Below are 24,644 nucleotides of genomic sequence, written 5' to 3'. Positions count from 1 at the left end.
TCTTAGGGTTAGGTTTAGGTAAATGACTCTTAATGTTAACACTCTTAATGTTAGCCACAGGTCAGGTAAATTTCTGTCAGCAAGAAATAGAGCAAGCCTATTCGCTCCCTTACTCTGTACCAGTATTTAACTGGGACTACACACCAGAATTCTTTGAGGAGTGTATTATGAAAATAACATACCCACCTAGGACCTACTCCCAGAGGTTACTATAGCAGGCCCAGGTAGGAAAGATGAGTTTAAGACAGGCGCATCTCACAGCAGCTCTCCCACGTGATTCTGGGAGGCGTCCCTCCCCACCCACCACTCTCGACACAGAGGACCACTCATCTGTCATTATAGTCCGACACTGCACTGCTACTGCCTTTCTGGCACTGGCGCCATGGGGCAGGTGAATGCAGAATTTACAGTCATCTCAAGCCCCTAGACTGGAAAAAGAACACCACAGTGCAAAGTGAACTTAACCCATGTAAGCCTCAGGTTACCCATCAGTACACTGCGGGGAGTATCTCTAAGTCACGGCTGCTGTGAGGACTGGAGGAGAAAACATTCACGAACCATTAGCAAACGGTTATATGCCGAACAATGTTAGCTCACTCTCCGTAAGCGAAGTTATTCTACTTCTATTCTCTCACGAAGTCAGGCAGAAACAACAACAAAATGACCAGCACTCAGAAAAGTGGTAAAGATAAAAAGAGAGAAAACCATTTTGTTACGCTATACTGATTAGTGGGGTGAGGAGGTAGGCTGCGAGCCTCAACAGCTAGGAAGGAATATGTGTGAAACCTCAGTTTTGTAAAGCTCACCCCTCAGCCCTTCGAGTCTTCCGAATGGGAGTGTACTAGACGGTGGTGTTCAGCAGTCACCAAGTTTCAGTGACAATTTAATGTTTTTTTTATGTCAGCCAACTGTTAGGCTCTAGTTAGTAATGGTGTCTGGAAGACACTGAAAATGGGGCGTGGAAATTACAGCTCTATTAAAAATAGTATGACATAAATCATTACTTTTAAAACATAGCAAAATAAAAACAAGGGCACCTGTTTAAGGATAATTAAAGTATGATTTAAAATAACCATCATTCATGTAACGGAGAAAGATGATACTGATTTCTAAGAACAACATGGGGCGCCTGGGTGGCTCAGTCGGTTGAGCGTCTGTCTTCGGCTCAGGTCATGATCTCGGGGGCCTGGGATCGAGCCCCACAGGAGCCTCCCCGCTCAGCCGGGAGTCTGCTTCCTCCTCTCTCTGCTTCTCCCTCTCCCTTGGCCCCTCCCCACCGCTTGTTCTCTCTCAAATAAAAAAATGAAATCTTTAAAAATAAATAAATAAAATAAATAAAAATAACAAACAATACAAGGCTATAATACTTACCAACATGTGAAGGCCAAACAGTTATATGAGGATGGGAATGATACCAGCCCACAACTCTCATGGGACGACCTGTTAGTTCAGCCAACCTGTGTGTCTGTCAAGGGATTTTCAACTTGTGGGGAAAAAAATCAGTGATGCTAATGAGGGCTCAGAAAGCATCCTGAGGTTTTAAATAACCCTATTACAATTTAATGTCAACAAAAGAATGAAATAAGGTCAATACCCAGACTTTCCCATTTAAAGCCAAAGGTATTTCTTTTTATAACTAGGATGAATTTAGGGCACCTGGCTGCCTCAGTTGGTAGAGCATGCAACTCTTTTTTTTTTTTTAAGATTTTATTTATTGGACAGAGAAACACAGATCACAAGTAGGCAGAGGGACAGGCAGAGGGAGAGGGAGAAGCAGGCTCTCTGCTGAGCAGGGAGCCCGATGCGGGGCTCGATCCCAGGACCGTGGGATAATGACCTGAGCCGAAGGCAGCCGCTTAACCCACTGAGCCACCCAGGCGCCACAGCAACTCTTGATCTCAGGCTTGTGAGTTTCAGCCCCAGGTTGAGTGTAGAGATTACTTTAAAAATTAATTAATCAGTTAAAATTTTAAAAAAAGTAGAATCCATCCGGCTTCCATCATGGTATCTAGTTATATCCTCTTAATCTAATTAGCCAATGTTTTATCAGGTAAATGCTCATCACTGCTCTATCTGAAAAGAAGCTTATCTAAGCCTTTGGAACTCACTTACATTATTAACTTGAGTTAATATCTTCTACCCTCTCTCTAGCTCCATCCTAGTCACAGTTTTGAAAAAGAAATACAAGATTTAAAAAATTCATTTGATTTCTCTCTGGCAGCCCGCCAGTGTCAACGATAGCAACTGGGATGATTTCAGACACCAAATGACCAGAGACCCACTTTGGTCTCCCCATGTGTCTAGAAGTACACCACCAAAGAATATTTTCTTCTTTTGATCTGGAAACAAAAAGTTCCCATAACTCTTCCTGAGGCTCTGAGTTGAGATAAGAAGCTGCCCCTTCTGCTGCTCTTGTAAGACGCTGGTTTGTTTCCCTGCAAATTACTTACATTCAAACGCAATGATCGAAAAAAAAAAAAAAACAAAAACGCACTAATCCTCTCTATACAGCAAATCCTGAGAAAGAATACTTTTTAAATAATTTTTTCGAATGCTGAAAGAGGTTACTTAACCTCTCTAAACCCATTCCTTCAGCTTGCAGACTGGGGAAATTCCGCTTCGAACAGCAGTAAAGAGTAAATGAGGTAATCCGAGCAAGACGTTTCGTAAACGCTTAAGAAACAGTCATTGTAACTTCCAAGTGCGGTAACACGCAACAGTGTTTCCAACCATCCCCCATCTTAGGAATGGACCAGTTTCATTTTGAAGTTGTAATATATAATCACAATAATAACAATAATACAATTATATTCTGGGAGATGGAGAACAGATTAGAGGCTGCCAGGGGCTGGAGTAGGGGTTGAGGGAGTGGGTGTGATTTCTACAGGGGCATCTTCATAGATCTACACAGATCTACATAGATCTTCATGGTGATAGAACAATTCTGCAATCCTGACTACTGTGTTGGTTACGTATATTAACACATGTGACAAAATGGCAATGGAATGACACACATTGTAGCAATGTCAGTTTTCTGGTTTCCATATTGTACCGTCAATTATTTAAGATGTAGCAATTGGGGGAAACTGGGTCAAGGGTACAAGAACCCTGCTATACTATTTTTGTAACTTCCCATGAATCTATAATTCTGTCAAAATAGAGTTTGAAAAGAAGATGCAAAGGGTACATGCTGTAAGACACTGATACATGTGATGATATAAAAAATGCAAAACTAATTTGATTGGAGAAATACACACACACCATGAATAAGCTGAGTAGAATCATTATCCTTATCACAAAGGGCTAATTTCCTTAACACAGAGTGCCTAAAAATTATTAAGGAAAAGATTTCCAAAGCAATAGAAAGATGGGCAAAGAAATGACCAGGTAATTCTGAAAAAAATAAATGATCCTTAAAAATTAAAACCTGACCACATTTACTCATAATTAGAAAAATACTAACTAAAATGACAAGAAATAAGATCAAGTTTTTTGCCCATGAGAGTGGCAAAAATCAATAGCTTTGATATACCCTGGCCTGGGAGCACAGAAAGAGAAACTTGTGATAATCCACAGCGTTTACAAAGGTGCAGGGCACCAGGCACCCCTGAATACCGCCAGAGAAAAAGCTGGCTAAGCAGCTACAGCTACAAGCACACACAACCTTTGCTCCAGCAGCTCCAGCTCTCGGACCAGACCGTACAGATCCAAGTGCCCGTTTGTGAACTGCGGGTAAGGTGCAAGGTTACATGGCAGCACAGGAAAGGACTCCTGCCAACCTAAACACTTGCACGAGGACAAAGCAGTCGTCCAGGGCTATATTCTGCACCTCCAAGTACAATGTGAACAACTGTCTGGATACACACCGTTAAGCAAAGTCATGAGCTGTTATATATTAGGGTTTTTTTTTAATAGAAAATATTCGTGTACGTTTCCGTATGCTCAGAATTCAATGGTAGGGATACATGAAAACCTGATAACCCTGGTTATGTCCAGGGACAGACCATGAGAGAACTGAGGCATTGAGGTTGGAGAGAAACACTTACTTTGTACATGTTTTTGTACCTTTTAAAGTTTGTACTAAGCATGTGAACTGCCTATGTTTAAAAGTGACTTTTTAATTGACAAGATAAACTTAATAATAAAAAACACTGAATTACTAAAAGCCACTGATGCAAATTTAACTTGCTATAGCTGAGGTATGGAGTCCCGATCATAGGAAGCAAATGTCCCATTTGATACTTTTTTGGTTACATTTAACATGGAATATTGCATTCGGTTTTCAGCAATGCATTTTTTTGAGAGGCAGCCTCAAAAGGAAATGTCTCCAAAGTATGGAGACCAAGATCATCAAAGGCCTAGAAACGAAATCATATTAGGAAAACTTGGGAGGGGGGCAGAGGGAACTAGAGAGGGGCAGTGGGGGAATGAAAGGGAGGAGGGAACTCCCCCATAAAGTTCATTGTCACAGGTTTGACCTTGGGATCTTCCCGCATTTAAGAGCAGGAACGTTAGAAATTTCGAATCTTTCTAATAAAAGCCACTCAAAAGGAAAAATGGGAAGAAAATCTGATTAATCAAACAACTGGACCGAGTCACCAGGAAGAAAACCTGCGAAATTTCCACAACCAGGCTAAGGTGGCAAACAGAGGAGCCTGGCCCAGAAGTCCCAGAGCACGTAAAAACTTCTTATTGACTAGTAAGGATATCTCTGCCTCTGTTGAGGCTGCAGACAGCTGCTCTGGAGAAATTTCCACTCGGTCCTTCCTCTTGTCAGAACGTCGCAAGATGATGACAGAATGAATGTGAACAATTCTGACGGTGTCAACCTAGAGGAAAAGCCACAGAAATATTTACTTCTGTCTTTCTCCAATAACACGTGTATTATATTATATTATCAGGTTAAAAACTGCATTTAGAAAACGGATGATTTTCTCATGAATAACAGAATATGTCCAATAGAAGACATCCAACCTCAATATATGCATTTCAAAATAAAAACATAAAGGCTAACATTTGGATGAAGGAACAGTGTTTTGAATGATATGATAACTAATAATCATTTGATTTATAACTACGTGCAAGACACTCTCACAGAAAAGAACACAAGTCAGAGTCTGACAATCCACAGCTGGCGATCAGAGGCTGACGTCCAAGTGTTCAAAATGCTATTAGTCTGGTTAAGCAGCAAGTATCATACACGAAACTAAAATGAAATCATGTAGTAAATCAATGCTAACAGACAGCCTGGATGTGAAGTAATGACAAAATACTGGGCTAAGTGGATGGAAGAGACAGAAGAAACAGATTTGAGATTCATTAAGAAGGAAGAATCCACAAGATTTGGTAACGAATGGCCCATGGGTGATAGAGGACAGGAAGTTGACAAGGATAACCTCTAAAATCTCAAGGCTGAATCTCAGTGGAACACAGGAGGCAGATCTAAGTTTAAAAAGGATCAGGAGGGAAGGAAATGAGCTGATCTAGGATAAGAAGATGTAAATAGAGTCAAGGAATAGAGCGGGGGTCCAGGCCCGAATTAACGGCGGTTCCCATGTTTCAGATGAGGCAGACCAAGAGGAGCCAAAAAGGAAGACAGAGGAGTGAAAATCAGAAGTGTGAGATGGTTTACAAGTTTCATGGGAAAACACAGGTGTGGCACCGGCAGATGTGAAATCACAGAGGAGACTCAGGAAGTCAGCAGCCATTGAGCACATGTGGTCAGCTTCAAATTCCCTGCTCATTCTCCCCTCCCATACAACTGTTTTTATAATACACACATATCTCACTATACAGTTTATCGCATGTTGACATAATTTTCTCCTCTCCTAGAACATAAGCTTCAGAAGGGCAGGCAGGGAGCATGTTTTAGTTCTATTTTTATCCCCATCAATGGTACAGTGTCTGGCAGGCACAGAGTACACAATACAGAAAATCAAAAGCAGAGGGAGAAAGACAGGACAGAAAGCTGAGTTTTCAACAGAAACAATGAAAGCCTAGAAAGGATGTTGTGACATACTAAGTGCAGCAAGACAAGATCCACCAAACAAGAATTCTATATTCAAAGAATGAAGGCAAAATAAAGACATTTTCAGAAGCAAAAACCGAGAGAATTCACGATCAGCACAGAAGTACCAAAGAGACCTCTTCAGGCAGAAGGAAAACCCCAGATACAAAGGAAGAAATGAAAAACACTGTAAAAGGTAAAATATGTGAGTAAATACAAATGAACACTAACCACACGAAACAGTAGTAACAATGCCACGGGGGGCTTAACATAGCTATAGAATTAAAGTATGTGACAACTAACCTAAAGGATGGGAGGGTACAGATGAAATTAAAGTGTTCTAAGGTTCTAGCATTATCAGGGAAATGTTATCAGGAAATAGTTATCAGGAAAACGAACAAATCAGGAATGCATATTGAAATATGCAGGATAACCACTAAAAGGAAAGTGAAAAAAAATGTTGCAACTGGGAGGCTCAAAGTGAGATAATAAAGCATATCTGATTGACTCAAAAGGCAAGAAAAAGAGAAAAAGCAAACAAGCGGGTCTAATACAAAGCAAAAAGATAAAGCCATAACCCATATATATCAACAATTACATTAAATATAATTGGCGTGTTATCAGACTGGACTTTAAAAAAACCAAATGCTGCTAATAAGAAACACACACTTTATTTTTTTTTAAGATTTTATTTATTTATTTGACAGACAGAGATCACAAGTAGGCAGAGAGGCAGGCAGAGAGAGAGTGGGAAGCAGGCTCCCCACTGAGCAGAGAGCCCGATGCGGGGCTCGATCCCAGGACCCTGGGACCATGACCTGGGCCGAAGGCAGAGGCTTTAACCCACTGAGCCACCCAGGCGCCCCAGAAACACACACTTTAAATATCAGTATACAAAAAGACCAAAAATAAAAGGATGGCAAAGATATGCCATGACAACATCTACTAAAAAGATAAGGCCACTGAATTCATGAAGTTTAGTATCTATGTGACCAGTACAAATCAACACAGAATTCCAGATGAGGGCGTGGACTCCTGAAAAATAAAATTACATCATTAAGACTGGCAATGTATTTTAGTAGGAGTTGATGCCCAGGGTGACTTTTTTCTCTCTGTTGTAAGATAAGAAAAAAGATAAGGAAAAGAAGTTCAGGGTAGGATGGCAAGACCAGCCCAGACACAGATGAAAAACAAAATAAGACAAGTTTAAATAAAGGCCACAAAGGACTCACAGATGTCCCTGAGAGCCACTGGTAGCTGACGGGCTTGAGGGTTAGGGTTAGGGTTAAGGTTAGGGTTAGGAATGACCCTAACCCTAACCCTGTTACAGTCATAGTCACATAAAACATTCTAGTTTAGCTAGACTGGCCCCACGCCTTTTCAGTCTTGGAATTCAAGTACTAAAACCCAGTTGCTTTTGCTCCTCTGTCTTGGTATAGAACAAGGGCTAGCAAAGTCTGGCCTGCCCAGCCTCCCTTGGGCAAAATCCGGCCACGTTCGTTCATTTATGTATTGTAGCTAAGTAACTGCAACAAAGAATGTATTCACCATCGGGCCCTTTATAGGAACTTGAGGCCCCTGGCATGCCTCTCCATGGCTCATGGGCAGGTAAACACTAATTTCCTATGTTAGGGAATGTATGTTTATTCGTACAACATGTATTTATTGACTAGATACTTGTACGTAAGGCACTGCATGAGGGCCTAAGTACAGAAAGATGAACAGGATACAGTAGTCATGTCCAGGAAGAGAGACAGGCGAACAGCTCTAGGACAGCACACATGCACTGGGACAGACATGCTCAAGGAGCAGTCAGAGCACAGAGGAGCCTTTCTAACCAAGCCTACGGGTCAGGGCAGATTCCTTAAAGGAGACAGGCGGCGGCTGCAAGGGGTAGGTACTGCTTGCAGTGCAAGCATAAAACCCAGCCGATACGAGGAATGAAACAGTACAACATAACCTGGAAAATGCCGTAATTTACCATGGTTAGAAGTTGGAGATAAACAGAAATGATATCAGGAAGGCCCTGAATGCTTAACTAATGGGGCTTCATCCTAAAGGTAATGGGAAACGCACTGATTTTAAGCAGAGGAATGTGACACTTATGTTCTCAAAAGATTATATCCTAAGCAACCAGAAGAGAGGACTAGAGGCAAGAGACTGAAGGAAGAAGACTGGGGAGAGGCTAGCAAGTGTTCAAGAACAGAAGTGACAAGGACCTCCAATAAGGTGGCCGCAGTCGGGACAAGGTGCTGGAAATAAAACAGAAGCAATCTACGGCTGTGAATGGCTTTGAGTGGTGCCCAAACACGGCTGCACGTTAGAATCGCCTGGGGAAGTTTTCAAACTCCTGCCGCCGAGGTCTCACCCCAGACCAATGGAGTTGGTATCAGGATTTCATAAGCTTACTGGGTAATTCCAAGGCGCCCCCAGGCTTGGGAACTACTGTGGTGGAGGAATGTTGGAGTGGGTTCGAGGAAGAGGGAAGATTCAGTTTTGAACATGTTAGTTTAAGATGCCTCTGTCTAGCTAAACTTGAAACAGGCAGTAGAGTATGAAGTTCTAGGGCTTGGGATAATTGATATTAACTAGTATCTACTGGATATTAACAAAATACTAATTGGCTACCTGCCATGTGTCAGGCACTTGGAAAAGCGCTTTCCATTTATTAACTTGGTAACCCCCCCCCCAGTGATACATGCACCCCTATGTTTATAGCAGCATTATCAACAACGGCCAAATTATGGAAAGAGCCCACATGTCCATAGACTAATGAATGACTAAGGAAGAGGAGGTATATGGGGGGTGTGTGTGTGTGTGTGTGTGTAGGAATATTAGCCATAAAAAGGATGAAATCTTGCCATCTGCAACTATGCGGATGGAGCTAGAGTGGATTATGCTAAGTGAAATGAGTCTATCAGAGAAAGACAAATACCATACGATTCCACTCATATATGGAATTAAAGAAACAAAACACGAACATAGGGGAAAAAACAAAGAGAGGCAAACCATAAAACAGACTCTTAACTATAGTGAACAAACTAGGGGTTGATAGAGGAAGGTGGGCCGGGTGATGGGTTAAAAGGGTACTGGGCATTAAGGACGGCACTTGTGATAAGCACTGGGTGTTATATGTAAGTGATGAATCACTAAATTTGACTCCTGAAACCAATATTACACTACACATGAACTGGAATTTCAATTAAAACTTGAAATTAAAAATAACTAACTAACTAAAAATAACTCCCCAGTGACACACTGAGGGTGGTTCTATTACCATGTCTAGTTCACAAATGAGTGTTTTACGTACATTACCCAAATTCAAGTCTCCCAACAATTCTATGAGGTTAGTAACTGTCATTATCCCTGTTTTACAAACAAAGAAACCAAAGCTCACAGATGTTAAATAACATGCCTGAAGTCCCACAGTGAGTATCAGAGGAAAGATTTAAAGCGAGATTGAACTTCAATGTTGTAGCTAAAGCCATAGGGAAGGTAATATGTTGCCCAGAAGACATTCCGGGAAGGCAAGGAGGCCAAGCCAAAGACTTGGAGAATACCAATATTTAATGCGGAGGATGAAGAGCCCATAATGGATGCGAGGGAGAGAAGAGGAATAGACAGATACAACAAAACAAACAAAAAACCCACGACAGTTCAGAGTTCCAAGGAGAAAGATTTAAGATTAGCACCAAGAAATAATCCACTGATACAGCTATGGGGAGGTGGCTGGAGAGACAGAACTGGAAACCAGACCTTGGTATGCGTGACTACTGAAGGTAAAGAAATGATAATGATTGTAGCGTAGTCTTTTAAGAGGTCTATTAAAACGATTCTAGTAACTACAGGGATTGAAAGTTATTTTTCTTTCCTTTGTAAAATGAGAGTAATTTAAGCACATCTGTATCCTAAGGGGAAAAAAGTGTCAAAAGGTTGAAGACTGAGAAGAGAGGATATTTGATAAGCAAGTTTTTTGAAGAACCTGTAGCTCTGGATAGGAAGTAAACCTCTTTCCTTGATATGGGAAGAAAGGAGGCAAAGTGGTTAACATGGGGAAGTTTGGATATAGGGGTAAAAAGTAGATGGAGTTGTTTCGCCTGATAGTTTTTATCACGCCCATCATCTGCCTAGCAGAGAGGAGGCCGTAATTTATTTTTACCGTATTTTACAAAAGCAGTGGCCTGCAACACATTGGAAACACAATGTACCAAAAAGTGTAGGTTGAAAAGCATTCTACTAGACCATGAAGGCTAGAGCATGCCAGAAAAGGCGAGGCAGGATTGTAGACAGGAAAAAAGTCAAGATAAACTAAGAATTATGAGTCATGCATAGTTTGCTTACAGCAGAAGGTTGCCAAAGTAGGAATTGGGACTTGAGATAAGGAGGTAACAGTGATGTGAAGCAAGCAAACCAGCAAATGTTCAAGGAAGCAGGGAGAAGGGCCAGAGATCAGGCAGAGAATGGCAAGGAGAGCTGAGAATGATTCCTCATCTGAATTTGCTGCAAACAGAAAAATTAGGTTCAGGTCCCAGTGAGTACACTCTTCATCTGGTTTTACCGGAGAGAGAACATCCTACCCAACCGTAAGTGCGGGACTGCGCAGATCGGATTAATCCCGGGCTGAGATCATCAGATTCAGGACAGAAATCCCTCCCCAACTATAAGTTTCTATCATGCAAAATTCTAGCATACATACCTTTTCAGCAACTGTGCGTATTTCAGTTCCAGTATACGTAAATTTGGAGTCACTCCTTTTGGGGGTAAATTAGGGGGAAAAAAGGGAACTGAATTTTGGAATATAAAAAGATATTAAAGCAAAGTAACAAGATTTGCAGTTTTTGCAGTGAAACCTTAGCAGAAACAAAGGAAGGGTGGCTAGGTACATAATGTGTTCAGTGGCAAAGCGAAATTCCTAGAATATTGGGTATTAGGGACGTAGGCTTGTGAGATACACACTCTGCTATGCTTTGACATTTAAATAAACGTCACCCAGAGCTTTTGCCTCCTGAAGCACTCAAGTTTCTGGCCATCTCTGAGATCATTATAGAGCGTACCAGAGGGAAGCAGAAAGCCACTGATAGTTTAGATGAAGCAAGGAGTCAATAGGGGGAAATGTCTCTTAATATGCTTATTATGTGTGCTGCGAAGAAAATTACCTGTATTTCGTTGTTACTTCAGGGGAGACAGAACATGAAACATATCAAGCCCCCAAGTGGAATGTGACAACAGTGTACGAGTCATACAAAATTCTATGTGTAAGAGCTTTCATAGGTTCACTCATGATCTTGGTATCACTGCCCATATTTTTTCAGAAGGTTATACATATATCAAACTGAAAATTCTCCAAGTAGGAAGTTAGGTGGAAACCAACCTTTAGGGTTGGGGTGGAATTCAAAGTGTGTCACTGAGGGAGCTCCGGACTCATAATGGTAACTTAAAATAGACGTTGTACACAATATTGCCAAAGTTGTCATCATTTTGAGTTAATAGTAACATATAGACCAAAAGAGATGAGTAAAGAAATATATTCTTACCTTGTGTCATCATTCAACTAGAGTGGGAAAAAGCAGAAAACATTATTGATCACATTACGGCAGTTTGATGTACATGGGTGGAGATGATATGAAACTTGGGTCATGTGTTCCTGTATACCAGCATGAAAGGCTGGAGAATTGTTACTTCGGATTATAAACAAGTAAGGTTTGTCTCCTCATCGTCTGCAACACTTAATCCCGTGGAAACCTTTGTGTCTTTGGAACGTTCTTCCCTGTCTGGTTTTCTGATACCCTGAGAAGGCGTCCCAGAAAGACTGTAGGCGAGGCTAGGGGCCCTAATCGTGGTCGGCTGCTTCCTGATACACTCCTGTCCTCTTCATACTACAGTGTCTTTAGGGCCTGACTCACGGTTTTGGTCAATGGGGTAATCACTCCAGATCTAGAGCCAAGAGAAACTGCAAGGCCCACTCAGAGGGTCAGATCGCCGTGGCGTTGCGGGAGGCTCAACGCGAGTTCAGAGGCAGAAGACACGGGGCCTCCACTACGTGATCATCCCAAGTCTCGGTCCAAGGGTCTCGGTCAGAGGTTCCCGTAGCCTCCGCAGCCCTGGGCGCTGCCAACACCCAACCCGGGGACACGCTGCGACTGCTCAGCAGGATTCCGATCAGGCTAAGTGACTTACTCACCTCCCCTATACACAGCCCCATCACCTCCTCCTTTTCGGTGCTCAGAGCGTGGTTGAGGCACACTAGGAAAGCATCCGACTCCAGATGAACCGCTTGCACCGCCTGTACCACCTGCACCGCCATCTTGGTCCGACCCTGCTCACGTCCGCCTTGGGCCCAATCCGGGCCTGGCCAACCGGGTGCTCCCGAGCGCGGGTTCCGCGGGGGCGGGGCCTGGGGAGAGCGGGCGGGGCGGGGCGGGGCGAGGCGGGGCGGGGCGGTCGGGGTGGGGCGGGGCTCGAGGCGGGCGCGCGGGGCCGGGGCGGGGCCGGCCCGGCGGCACCTGGGAGACGCCCGCGCCGGTTGGGGCAGGCGTGGCCGTCGGGCGCAGGGCGGTAGCCGGCCGCGGTCGGGGCGTCAGGCCCGGTGGCGGGGTGGGCGGGGAGGCGGCGCGCACGGTTCGCGGGCCGACGTGCTCTGTGAGCGGCGCTCGAGCGGCCGGGCCGGCGCCTCTGGAGCGCCCGCGCCCATTTTGCCCGCCCGCTGACGAGAGCCGTGCGCGGCCTACACGCTCCGGGGACAGCCCTTTGAGGCGGCCTCGCCGCGCGCGCCGGCCTCCCGAGCCAGAGGGACGCTCCTGTGAAATTCGGTCCTAAGACAGTTCGGGTCTTGTTTTATTTCGCTTGGCTTCCAAGTTACGGCCCCTGAATTTTGTACAACTCTCCCTGGACCGCTTCCGTTCGCCGGCCCTCGCCTCCTAACTTCGGTTCGGGTGACCTCGGCCCGGGATGCCCCTCGGCGCGCCCCGGGCTCACGTCCCGATCGCGGCTTGAGTGGCCCAGGGCGGGGGAACCTGGAAGTTTTAGCCTCGCTGCTCCTTAGGCGGATTAATTAGCCCGAGAAACATTATATTCATGTGAGTAACCTCTTCCCGCAACAGTGCTATACTGTGTCTGAAAAAGTATCACTCTTAAGCTTGCCTGCCGCTGTGTTCTACATAGGCTCGTAGGGCTCCTACGCGTTCGGTGCAGGGAACGGGAATGGGGGACTTGAGTTGTATTAAAGGTCTGGGGTGTCTCGCAGTCGATATCCACAGTGAAAATTGCCTCAGCTCCCCTTGTCTCGATGATATCAGACGTGGTGAAATTCCATGTAAAATGGGTTTTCTTTTCAGGAATGTCAAACGTGCCACGGGTAGAAGTACAGCTCTTTCAACTCCCAAGATTAGGGATGACACGTGGGTTGTAGGAACCGTGCTAAATCACAGTGTTTATGTCTGTTTGATTTGGTCTTCTCTTCCCTGCGCAGTGTTGAAGCCAGGCAGGCATGGCAGTACTGGAAAGGGAACATTCCCAACGTGCTCCTTGAAGAGGTGTTGATGCTTTGCTCTTTTCTCCCAACTCAGTTCCAACCCATGTCCCCCCACAGACAGGGACCGCATCCACTGAAATTATCTGTGACAGGTATACCGGCAACCCCCGTTTTTACCTAACGCAAAAGGATCACACGGCACCTCTTTCCATGATTCATCTTGGTAATGATGAACACTGGGCAAAACTTAAAGAGTGCAATTACATTGCACCCATGGAAATTTTCTCTTAAGTCTTGGTTTTACACCATCTATTAGCTACGTTTGTGACGCATATATTAGTTACTGTTTGTGGCTTGCACACCCTGCCTTAATGGGACAACAACGGCTCCTCTCATTATTATCTTTAGCAGTGGAGTGTTTTGACTTCATAAAGTGCCTTTAGGCACCGTCAACAACAAAAACACCTTTTCTTTCTTGATGCTGTTAGTCAACCTCAAACGTCAGACCAACATTGTCTAACTTTTATAATGCTCATGGCTGCATTTTACAGTTCTAAATGTTTAAGTGTAGTACAGAAAAAGACTATTACAGCATGCTTATTTTTTGCTACCTTTCCATGTAAACTACCCAAATGGGAATCAGACAGTACAACTTCCTAGCTGTATTCTGACTTCATGCAAATTACCTAACTTCTCTGTGCCTTACTTACTTCCCTCATCGGTAAGTGGCGGTAATAACAGTATCCATAAAACATAAAATAAGTAAGTGCTGACCATTACAATCGATACATTGTTTATTGCTCATTTTACACCTCAGAAAACAAGTGTAGAGACGTTAACGTGTCCCAATTCCCAAAGCTAGCAAGTGGCAAAATCAGGATTCATACCCGGGCCACGCTGACTCCAGGGCATGTGTTCTTAGTAACTTCACCCATTGTGATTAAATCAGTTTATTAATTCACTTCAAAGAAAATAAATATGTTCAACTGATTAATGTTTACAAATTGTTCAAACACCTGGAAATTGAAGTAAATTATACTTTTCATAAGGAAGTCTTTCAATGTTGTTTATCATCCATTTAATTTAACACAAAATTTATGAAATTTTTCCTCCAAATGAAATTATGAAATTATTTCCTTACTAGGAAATAGTCTGTCTAGGCCAGTGTGGTCTCTCGCCATGACATCAAGGTGACCCCCATGGGGACAATCTGCTTTACCGCCTTAATGGATGATAAAGCCATATAAGCACTTTTTGAATCCATTTGAATTTGAAGATGGTAGTATTCCTTTGAGTTGAGTGGAGGAGGTTTATATTGGGTATTATATTGCACATTGTACCTGAGTTTATCTTGAGGATTTTAGAGATTCATCTTAGCTCAAGATGTTCTGAATTTTGTGAACAAGTTTCATGTGCAGAAAAATGTTCTCTAGTCAAATGAATTTGGGAAATGTTAAAATAAGGTTTCTTTACTGTGTAACTTGCCAAAGCTTTTACCACACTATGAGCTTATAAGTAACTATAAGATTCCCAAACTTATCTGACCAAGGAAAAAGTTAGGGGCAAGTGTTCCAAGAATGACATTTTAGGGAAATGGTTTCCAATTTATACAACCTGTGATTTTATGGGCCTTCATCTTAATCTTAGTCCTTCAGCCTTTGCTTTTCTCTGGTAAGGATATTGTTGGCTTGTGCTCATGCAGCAGCTTCGCCGTAAGTGGTAACACACATAAGTGCAGGGTCACAAGCGGGAGTTTGTTCCCCGGCTCACCCTACAGATGCCCAGCATGTTGGCCTTTAGGTCCCAGCAGCACATCACACTGCCTTTCTTCTAAGAATATTTTGTAGTGACTCATAAGCCTCTTTGTAGTAATTCATAGTAACTCAGACAATCATCTCCAATTTATCTGCCCTCTATATCACTGGAATCATTTCGTTTTGATGTCAGTGCAACCAGTAAAATTTTGCTTTTCATTCAAAACAAGCTTAAATGTCAATATATGAGTTGTTGACTATCTGTGAAGGTGAGATGGTAGTGAAACTCTTAATACTTGGTTTCTATTTTTTTTTAATGGCCATACTTATTTCTTTTGTACTCAAAATCCAAAATTTAATATATATATTTTTTACATTAGTATTTACTTGCTTTTTGTTTGTATCTCTCCTTTCCACAGCCCTGGGGAAAAGGAGAAGCAGAACAATTGTATCTGCTAAATGGAAAAAAATGACTTTGACAGAATATATAGTTATATAATATACCTAAAGAATCTGTCTCTACCCACGTATATGTGGTCTCTATCTGTTTCCCCTCTCTGCTCCGCGTACCTATCCACTCACTCGCGCACAGGAACACTGACTAGCATTGACACTTCAGGTGCCCAGTACTACTATATCATTCCTGTTATGGAAGACCTTATGATACTGTATTTGAGGGGAGACAAGGCTCGTGAAATAAGCAGAGCAAATGTGCAAAGGCAGTTTATAATTAGAGGCAAAAATATGAGCTTGAGCTGAGACACAAACGCTGCAGTAGTCCTAGGAGACACGAAGTTTTCCTAGAGAAGGCAGGCACCTGCATTCTGCCATAATAGTCCTGAGATAGGCAGAATGGCTTGTGGAGGCGTGTTAGGCAAGTACAAAGCTCAAGCAAGGATTTGGAGCTAGAAATGAGCCTAGTATTTAGAGGAAAGTTTGTCTCAAATATGGTGGCAGTGGTGCTTGCTGAAGTTGGTGACAGATAGGATGCAGCAACCGAAGAAGAGGAAGAAGTCCAAGATAACTTGCAAGTTTTGAGTCTGCAAGATCAGGAGAGGTGGTGTCGCCACCTAGAGAAACTGGGATTGGGTGAAGGAGAAGGGGTTCTTTAGGTGAATTTGCGATGAGAGAGCCTAGTAAGATGGGGGCTTACCAGGGGCTCAGAGTCAACTCCATTCAGGATACAATGGGTGAAGCAACTATGATGCTCTTAAATTATCCACTGAAATCAGACCATTTATTACATCTCTAAAACACATCTTCCTCTACTACCAGGGAAGGTGAACTAACAGTGATAAGAAAAAAAACCAAAAAAACAAAAACAAAACCCTGCTGTCCTTGAAAAGAGGGCTTAGTTTGGCTCAATTAGTTCTTTCAGGCTTTTTCCTTGGCTGTGTCATACCGTGTTCTGGCATCTCATTTGCTCTTGGCGATCTCAGTAATGGTTTAGCAACCTTCGGAGATGTGCTGCGGTTCCTCTCCTGCCTAAAGGCCGCCTAGTGAGGATAGCAGGCGTTTGTTCGGTGGGGCGGATCCACCAATGCCGGATCTGCTCTGTCAGAGGAAGAAATACAGTGAAACGATGCCATGATGCTAGGAGCCAGGTACAAACTATTCATTCCTGCAAAATGCAGGTCGAGTAATCGTGAGGCCCTGAAATGAGATCCAGAGCTAGGCAGAAAACCCTTATGGGGTTAGAGCTGAGTCTGCGTTATGGAAAGACTTTGCCCAGGAGATTTGCTTCCTTTACACCTCTCAAATGGCGGAGGCCTTTTCTGGCCTTCTGACTTGCGAAATCAGAATTAAAATGCACACCTCTGTGGAGAAACGGGTTCCGGTGACATCCTGAAGCATTATTAAAATGAAACAAGGACCTAGATGGATAACCATCATTTGCTCTCCGCTCCAAATCACCATGATCCCCAAAGTCTTTTGCAGCTTCAGAATTCCATGAAGCTTCCTTAAATATTTTCCTTTACATGAAAACCCCCTTCTGGAAATGCCCAACTGCTATCAATAACCTTTCTAAGTAAGCTGATAATTAGGTTGTTTGTCCTTAAAACAAACTTTGAATTTTAATTTAGAAAGCGATGCACATAATTCAGCCTTCACAGTCCTTTAAAATGGAATTGCTTGAAAGGGGCTTTTACCCGGGGAATATGGCACACGCATCCATTGCTGCCCAAATAAGTGCCTGTGCACACTCACTCCGCTGCTAACTGCATTTTGTCAGAGGTTGCTCTGTGAATGCAGAGACTGTGACACCACTGCCCGGCTTCCTGAGGTGCTAGTCCTACATCTCCACGGAGCTCCCCACTGAGCTCGGGAGCTGAGTGCTTCACAGGCAAGAGTTAGCGTGACCTGAGGCTCTGCTGAGTGGCACTTGAGTGTCTTGATGAGCGTCAGATGGCCTCGGCTCCATGCAGGCTGTGCAAGTACACACGTAAGAGTTTGTTTTGGTTGGTGGTTGCTAGTTCCAGGTCACCTTGCTCACTGGTGAGTTCATTCAAACCCGAAAAGTCACACCTGTGTCCTGTGCGCGGGCGCTGCAGGCTTAGGTGGAGAAAAGCAGGGCTAGAATTGGAACCCAAAGCCCAGAATGGCAGGAGAGGATGTGGGGGCTCCACCCGATCACCTCTGGGTTCATCAAGAGGGCATCTACCGCGACGAATACCAGCGCACGTGGGTGGCCGTCGTGGAAGAGGTAAGTGTTTACATTTTGCTTATTTTTTTAAATTGATTTTGCTTTTAAGCATCTTGGTTTCTAACCAGTCTCAAAATTCTGAAGTCTTTGCTTCTATTTTTGATCATTTTTTTCCATTAGGAGACAAGTTCCCTAAGGGCACGAGTCCAGCAAGTTCAGGTTCCCTTAGGTGACGCAGCTAGACCAAGTCACCTTCTTACCTCCCAGCTACCTCTCATGTGGCAACTCTACCCTGAGGAACGCTACATGGATAACAACTCTCGCTTGTGGCAGATCCAGCATCATTTAATGGTACCCATGTTGCTTAATCATTTTCCATTGTACTGGGGGCTCTTACAACAGAGTACTCTATAAACTTTCTTTTTCTGACAGGTCAGGGGAGTACAGGAGCTGTTGCTTAAGCTTTTGCCTGATGATTAACCTGGTATGTATTTCTATTTCTCCCCTGTTCTCCCTTTTTCTTTTTCACTCTGTTTGGTTGTGATTTTAATGATCTACTTTTTTTTCCAGGTGCTGGGATTCTAGGAAGATATGCTCCTCTGTTCTATTCAGTATATGGCAATCACTTCATCCACCACTGCAGTGCACCCACCTGTGGGCCTGGGGGGAGGGACTGGGTTGAAAAACTGCTCAAGAACACAGAAGCTTAGGAAGGGTCATGAAGAACACCACAAGTGGAACTGCAGAGAGGGGGTCACACAGGCAGAAAGCAAGTCAAAAAAGCACTTAGTCAGGATACGTAACTTGAAATTGACTCCTTTGGAAATTGCCATAGAACCGTTAATGGACATCATCAGCTGGAACTGGGATCTGATGAGTCCCACAAAAGTCAGCACCTGCTACAGAACAGATGCCCCGATCACCAAGGACTTGGTACTGGTTTAGAGAGAAGAGAGCAGCTCCTAGCAGCATCAACATCTATGTGTCGCTTATTTGCCCTGCGCAATTCACCTGCCTTTCCTTCTCCCATCCTGTAAATATCCCAGGTTTTGCTCCAGTGTTTCCCCTCCCAGTACTGACCTAACTTGGATCTTACGGAGAACTTAGGGGGCTCTGAAAAAAGAGGAGGTTATTTGAATTAATGAAATGGGCTACAAAGGCTTCTGGGCCTTTTTCCTTTCTGAAATTGTGCCTTCAAATTTTTAGAGGTTGCTAATCAAAATCATGGGCACTTAAATTCATTCTCTGGCTACAGATAAACAAGTTGGTTTCTGTAAGAGCTCTAAAAATTATTTTAGCTGCTTAACTAGCACCTTTCTCAGGAAGTAATAATAGCACCAAATATTGCTGATTCCTAGGAAACCATTTACTACCTGATAAAGCATTTTCTGAGTTAAAGTAGTCATATAACTGTTTATGTACATTAAAAGTAAGGTTTTATTTTTTTTAAAAATCTTGGGAATCACATCTACCATGTATTGAATCCTTACTGCCTCCCTTCCCGGCTAGACTATTCTGTGCACTTAATCCTTCCACTAATGCTTTGAGGTACATAGGGATGGTCCCCGTTTTACATACGAATTATAAGGAAAAAGGCTCAAGGAGTTTAATCATTTACCAAGGGTGGTTCTGTGAATGATAGATCCGAGCAGTGGGCAAGCCTATTGCTCTGTGGCATCGGCTCCTTTAGCCCGCAACTGGTTTACGATATTCAAGATGAGGTGATTGAATTCGAGGTTTTATTTTCATGTAAAGCTATTTATGTCTTCAAAACTGAACGAAATGGATATTATAAAAATACAGTTGATTCATCCTATGAATGGGAAGAGTATTTTTTAGTGCAATTGTTTTCTAGCATACTTGGTTGTCTCAGAAGAAAATCCCATCTAGAGGGGCTTTACAGTCTTTATGGATAAAAGACAAAATAAAAATCGTTTTTCTTATTTTAGTTTTCTGGAAATGCCGCAGAAGGATCCGTGCCAGAAACAAGCCTGTGAAATACAGAAATGTTTACAAGGTAGTATGTTAAATGCTTTTTTCTATTTTTCCACTTTTTCTGTGAACTAACTACAAGAGACCAACTTTTCTTTTTATCAGCAAATGATATGAGCTCCTCTCAAAAGTAGTATTTCTGTAATTATCCTGAAGATTTTTCTCATTGTTTCAACAAAGATGCAGAAAATACAAAGTGATAGGATCCAAGCTTCGTGTTTGCAATCCTGGTTATACGTTAGAATCTTTAAACTACATTAGACTAAAATCTTTAAAATACATTAGAACCTTTAAAAAAAGCTCTTGCCTAGAACAATTAAATCAGACTTCCTGAAGATGGGTTCTGGGCAGGAATCAGTCTAAAAAGCTAACCAGGTTAGTTTAATGTACAGCCAGAGTTAAGAATTACTAAGCTGAGCAAAGTCCTTTTTTTTCCTTAAGATTTTATTTATTTGACAGAGATCACAAGTAGGCAGAGAGGCAGAGAGGAAGGGAAGCAGGCTCCCCGCTGAGCAGAGAGACCGACGCGGGGCTCGATTCCAGGACCCTGAGATCATGACCTGAGCCGAAGGCAGAGGCTTTAACCCACTGAGCTACCCAGGCGCCCCTGAGCAAAGTCCTTTTTTAAAAAGACTAGTTTTAAATGGGTTGGTTATACTTCACTGTGGCTGAAAACCCACTTTTTTAAAAAGCGATCAGATTAGAAATGGGGGTTGAAAATGCAATTGGAATTCAGGCTGCCAAGTCAGCAACTAAGTCTTTTAAAAAAGCCAACTTCAACTAAAGCTTATTTGATGTGCTTTGTCCACTTGATTTTTCCCCAAATTAGTTTGGTTCTAAATTGGCCAATAAGTTTGACCAAATGCTAGAGGATTTTATTTTTTTTTAATCAGTGAATTATTATTGGCAGAAGAACAGATAGAAAAGCTACAGAGCTTTCTGAACTTCAACACTGATATTTTTGTTAACTTTTCCCATTAGTAAAGTAATAGAGATGGAAGGCCATGAAACTATAGAAGGGTCTGAAGGAAAAATGTTAAGAATTTACCCAAAGATTCACTACTAAAGAAAACCCTCGTTTGTATACTTCCTTTGCCTTTTAACTTTCATTCTTAGACTTTTCATTTTATGATGTAAGCAGTATTTCATAAAATCTTAATCTACAATGTTGGTGTATAATGATAGTAATGCTACTTTATTCATCCTTTTCTTTCCTCCAAATTTAGGAAAAAGGAAAATGTTTTTCACAGCTTCTTCTCCCAAATAAATTCTTACCTTATTTGAATTAGCAACATATGGATATAGTGTGGGAGGATTGAGGGCTGGAAGGACTAAGTTAGCATTAAGCACAGCCATAAGTGTTTTAAACATATTAAGTCATTTAGTCCTTTCATCCATGAGGTGGATGCTGCTATGACCCCCGTTTTATAGATGGATAAATTGACACAGAAGTCAGATACCTTGTCTGGTAAGGGGTGCAGTGAGGGTTTGAACCCTTTTGGTCTGACTCCAAGCTTGGACTCAGGCACTCTGCTATATTCTTTCTAGTCAGAATTGGGGTTTGTTTTTTTAAAATCCTGGACTAACACCCGTGCACCCCATTTTAGCACTGGGGGACTTGGATCAACTGCAGCTGACCTAGAACCTTTAGGTCAAGTTCTTCCTGACTTAAGGTCTACGTATAGTAGGGGCTCTACATATATTTTCTGTAGAGGGCCAAACAGGAAATATTTTAGGCTTTGGAGGCCCGAAGGTCTTTGTTGTAGAGTGTGTAGGTGGGAATGTGGGTGTGTATTTGCAACCCTTGTAAAATGTAACCATTCTTAGCTCACAGCTGTAAAAAAGCTCTCTATCCAGAGACTGCAATTTCCCCACTTCTGTTGCACAGACTTGGTAGGGACGTCCCACAGCCACCACTGTCCTAGAAAAGGGTATGTAAGTTATTAACCTGAAAGAAAAGGAAATTTATATGTAAAAATACCTTTCAACCGCTTTGTAAATCATGCTTTTTTTTTTTTCTAATTGTCCTGTTGACTGGTCTGTACATCGGAAAGAATTAAATGGATTTGGGTGCATCCTCTTTTCCGGGTCCGCAGATAAAATGAAGTGAAAAGGAGTGGGAAGCGCTGATCTAAACTTCCCTGCATCTGAGTTCAATGAGATCATGACTAGGGTCTGCCTGTCTGTTTTTCAGCCAACAACTACATGGAATCTAAGTGTCAGGCTGTCATCCAAGAACTGCGTAAGTGTTGCGCTCGATATCCTAAGGGAAGATCTCTCGTCTGTTCGGGATTTGAAAGAGAGGAGGAAGAAAAGCTGACACTGAAGCCTACATCAAAGTAAAGTTCTGCTGAAAAGTTAAATGCTGCACCATGTATCCACCAAGCAAGTTTGTCTCCCTGACTCTTTCTTCAGGCCAGGTAGCAGCAAATATCAAATAAAAAAGTCAACTATAAAAGTTAGTGAATATGCCATCTATGCAGAACAGATAGAAAGATATTAAATATGTAGAATGTAATAAAACTGAGCTGCTAAAATAAACCTGTTAAGTGAAAAATTTTGGTTTGGTACTTGCGATATTGTGACTTCTAAGAAATATATATTTGGTCTTTATCTCCTTTCCTGGTACACAGCTCCTAAAACCCTTGGAATTTCCTAAGTGATAATAGTGATAAAGGTGTCTTGTCACATTAATGAGGTGACTTTTGCATAGTAACGTATGCATGAGGACTGGTTGCCAGGGGAACCAACCCTGTGACTAGAGGGTTGGAACTTTCAATCCCACACTCCCCTTACCTCTGGGAAGGGGAGAGGGACTGGAGGTTAAATCAGTCACCGATGGCCAATGATTTAATCAGTCATGACTGTAATGGAGCCTCTATAAAAACCAAAAAGGACTGGGTTTGGACAGAAACTCCTGTATGTGGGACCTTGACCTTTGTACCTCTTCATCTAGCTGTTTATCTGTATCCTTTATAATAAGCTGGCAAATGTTGAAGTAAACGTTTTTGAGTTTCTGTAGTTAACTCTAGCAAATTAATCAAACCCAAGGAGGATGTCCTTGGGAACCTCAGATTTATAGCCAGTGAGGCAGAAGGGCAGGTAACAATCTGGACTTAGCAATAGGTGTTTGAATTTGGGGCAGTCTTCTAGACTGAGCCCCTAACCTGGGGGATCTGACACTAATTCCAAGTAGATTGGGTCCTAACTTAATTAAGTTTGTGGGGACACCTAGTCAGTGTCCACTGAGAATTGGAGAATTGCTTCATATAGATGTTAATGAATTGTCTTTAGCCTTTGAATTTGGACTACTAGTACCATTCATAAAACTCGTCCTGTGTTAGGTGAAAAGACACCCCTCCAGTGCCACAACCATGACACATTCAGAGCACAGTGTCCTTCCAGATGCCAGTGAGAGCATTTCTTTCCACTTTTACCTCCCCACTACAGTGCCTAGCAAGAAGACACTTAATATTTGTTCAAAAGGTGGGAGGAAAGGCCTAGAAATGATTCTTGTAATGTTTAACAACCCCTAATTTATCATGAGAAAACTCAAAAAAAAAAAAAAGAAAAAAAACAACACTTCGTTGGAAGGCAGGCAGGCAGCAACAGAATTCTTAGGTGGTTTATCTATTATAATCAAAACGTTACAGTGAACCCTCATGTTAATACAAGGCTGCTGTAGGAAGCCTGTTGACAGTTGTCAGTGACTTCATGTGGTGGTGGTAGAGTGACAGTATCAAACAGGCCATTTGCTTTCCTCAGACAGGTGCTAGAACCACCATCACTCCAGCCTGCCCCCAGAAGAAAAAGATGACTTTCTAAGCAGGGGCAGAAACAAATTCTGATATGTCCCTGTCTTAGTCCATTCAGGCTGCTGGAAGTCCATTCTGGCTTATGAACAACAGACATGTATGTATTTCTCACAGTTCTAGAGGCTGGAAGTCCAAGTTCAAGGCACCTCCCATGTCAGGAAGGGAGCGAGCAAGCTTTCCTGGGTCTGCTCAATAGAGGCACTGAGCCCAGTCATGAGGGCTCCACCGCCAGGAACTAATCATCTCCCAAAGGCCCCACCTCCAAATATCATCACCTTGGGTGTTAGGATTTCAGCACGAATTTTTGGGAACACAAACATTCAGTCCAGAACAGAGAGGATCCTACATTGCCATGAATGACTAACATAAGATAGTCTGAGATAGTCAAATAGCATTATTATTTGAGACCAACTGTTCTTTTAAGCAGCATTCCCTAAAGTGTTTCTAGGAATTGCTGTCAAAGGCGGGGAGGGGACAAAAGGCTTCTGTGGTCAGATAAGTTCGGGGAATGTTACATTAGACATAAGTTAACAGGTTTTTCTCTCCTCTAAGACTTCAAAGCTTTCAATATGTTACTGTAAATTATGATTTTTTGAAAAGGACTATTGAATGCACTACTTGCCGAAGTGTCCCCATCTTGCAGACAGCCCCTCACAGGGTGAACGTTCCCCCGAGAGACTTGGAGAAAACGCTGCCTTAGAGAGGTTTGGTCCACAAACCAGGGTGATCGTGCTGTGTTCTCATGAAATCATTTAAATGAACTCTTGTGTGAATAGTGAAATGATTTAATAAATGAACTGTTGTGTGAACAGTGAAATGATTTAATAAAACATTTTACAACTATGTTTACATTATATACACATGTAAGTTACATTTAAAATTATCAATTGATAGCAGTGCTAGGATTTATACTAAGAATCACTGTATGATCAAATATATAGTTTTACTGTGCTTTATTACA

General features: G+C 42.5%; 3 protein-coding genes across 8 annotated transcripts in view; 2 read left to right on the top strand and 1 right to left on the bottom strand.

Moving 5' to 3' along the window:
- Positions 1 to 12,332, bottom strand: part of BRCC3 (BRCA1/BRCA2-containing complex subunit 3) — a 56,061-nt gene extending 43,729 nt beyond the window's left edge. For 3 of the 5 annotated variants that reach the window (XM_080794841.1, XM_080794843.1, XM_080794844.1), the window contains exons 1-5: positions 12,189 to 12,332; positions 11,542 to 11,558; positions 10,704 to 10,758; positions 4,710 to 4,829; positions 1,372 to 1,459 (exon numbers count right to left, since the gene is read on the bottom strand). In XM_080794841.1, coding sequence (XP_080650967.1) covers positions 1,372 to 1,459; positions 4,710 to 4,829; positions 10,704 to 10,758; positions 11,542 to 11,558; positions 12,189 to 12,311 — 403 coding nt within the window. In that variant the 5' untranslated portion in view covers positions 12,312 to 12,332. The remainder of the gene's footprint in view (positions 1 to 1,371; positions 1,460 to 4,709; positions 4,830 to 10,703; positions 10,759 to 11,541; positions 11,559 to 12,188) is intronic. The other 2 variants (XM_080794842.1, XM_080794845.1) reach the window with 1 other exon arrangement.
- Positions 12,333 to 12,950: 618 nt separating this feature from the next.
- CMC4 (C-X9-C motif containing 4) lies at positions 12,951 to 23,422 on the top strand. Of its 2 annotated transcripts, none has more exons than XM_080794772.1 (3): positions 12,951 to 13,083; positions 19,826 to 19,893; positions 22,063 to 23,422. In XM_080794772.1, the coding sequence occupies exons 2-3, from the start codon at positions 19,836 to 19,838 to the stop codon at positions 22,209 to 22,211; spliced, it is 207 nt and encodes a 68-aa protein (XP_080650898.1). In that variant the 5' UTR covers positions 12,951 to 13,083; positions 19,826 to 19,835; the 3' UTR covers positions 22,212 to 23,422. The 2 variants fall into 2 exon arrangements, with proteins under 2 accessions (XP_080650898.1, XP_080650897.1); XM_080794771.1 differs by lacking the exon at positions 12,951 to 13,083 and adding an exon at positions 18,726 to 18,909.
- MTCP1 (mature T cell proliferation 1) lies at positions 13,023 to 18,809 on the top strand. Its single transcript, XM_080794770.1, has 5 exons — positions 13,023 to 13,083; positions 17,785 to 17,936; positions 18,057 to 18,227; positions 18,309 to 18,360; positions 18,447 to 18,809. The coding sequence occupies exons 2-4, from the start codon at positions 17,832 to 17,834 to the stop codon at positions 18,354 to 18,356; spliced, it is 324 nt and encodes a 107-aa protein (XP_080650896.1). The 5' UTR covers positions 13,023 to 13,083; positions 17,785 to 17,831; the 3' UTR covers positions 18,357 to 18,360; positions 18,447 to 18,809.
- Positions 23,423 to 24,644: the final 1,222 nt, after the last annotated feature.

This window comes from Martes martes, assembly GCF_963455335.1.
Source record: "Martes martes genome assembly, chromosome: X".
In the NCBI taxonomy this organism is placed as follows: Eukaryota; Metazoa; Chordata; class Mammalia; order Carnivora; family Mustelidae; genus Martes; species Martes martes.
The sequence above is the reverse complement of the archived record's forward strand: the minus strand, read 5'-3'. Positions and strand labels throughout refer to the sequence as shown.

What these genes read in the sequence shown, in the direction of transcription:
- MTCP1 (XM_080794770.1), top strand. Translation starts at nt 17,832, where the DNA reads ATGGCAGGAGAGGATGTGGGGGCTCCACCCGATCACCTCTGGGTTCAT. An exon ending in GGGTGGCCGTCGTGGAAGAG is followed by an intron (nt 17,937 to 18,056) that starts GTAAGTGTTTAC and finishes TTTTTCCATTAG; the next exon opens with GAGACAAGTTCCCTAAGGGC. An exon ending in AGATCCAGCATCATTTAATG is followed by an intron (nt 18,228 to 18,308) that starts GTACCCATGTTG and finishes TTTTTCTGACAG; the next exon opens with GTCAGGGGAGTACAGGAGCT.
- CMC4 (XM_080794771.1), top strand. Translation starts at nt 18,857, where the DNA reads ATGTGTCGCTTATTTGCCCTGCGCAATTCACCTGCCTTTCCTTCTCCC. An exon ending in GCCTTTCCTTCTCCCATCCT is followed by an intron (nt 18,910 to 19,825) that starts GTAAATATCCCA and finishes TTCTTATTTTAG; the next exon opens with TTTTCTGGAAATGCCGCAGA. An exon ending in AATACAGAAATGTTTACAAG is followed by an intron (nt 19,894 to 22,062) that starts GTAGTATGTTAA and finishes TCTGTTTTTCAG; the next exon opens with CCAACAACTACATGGAATCT.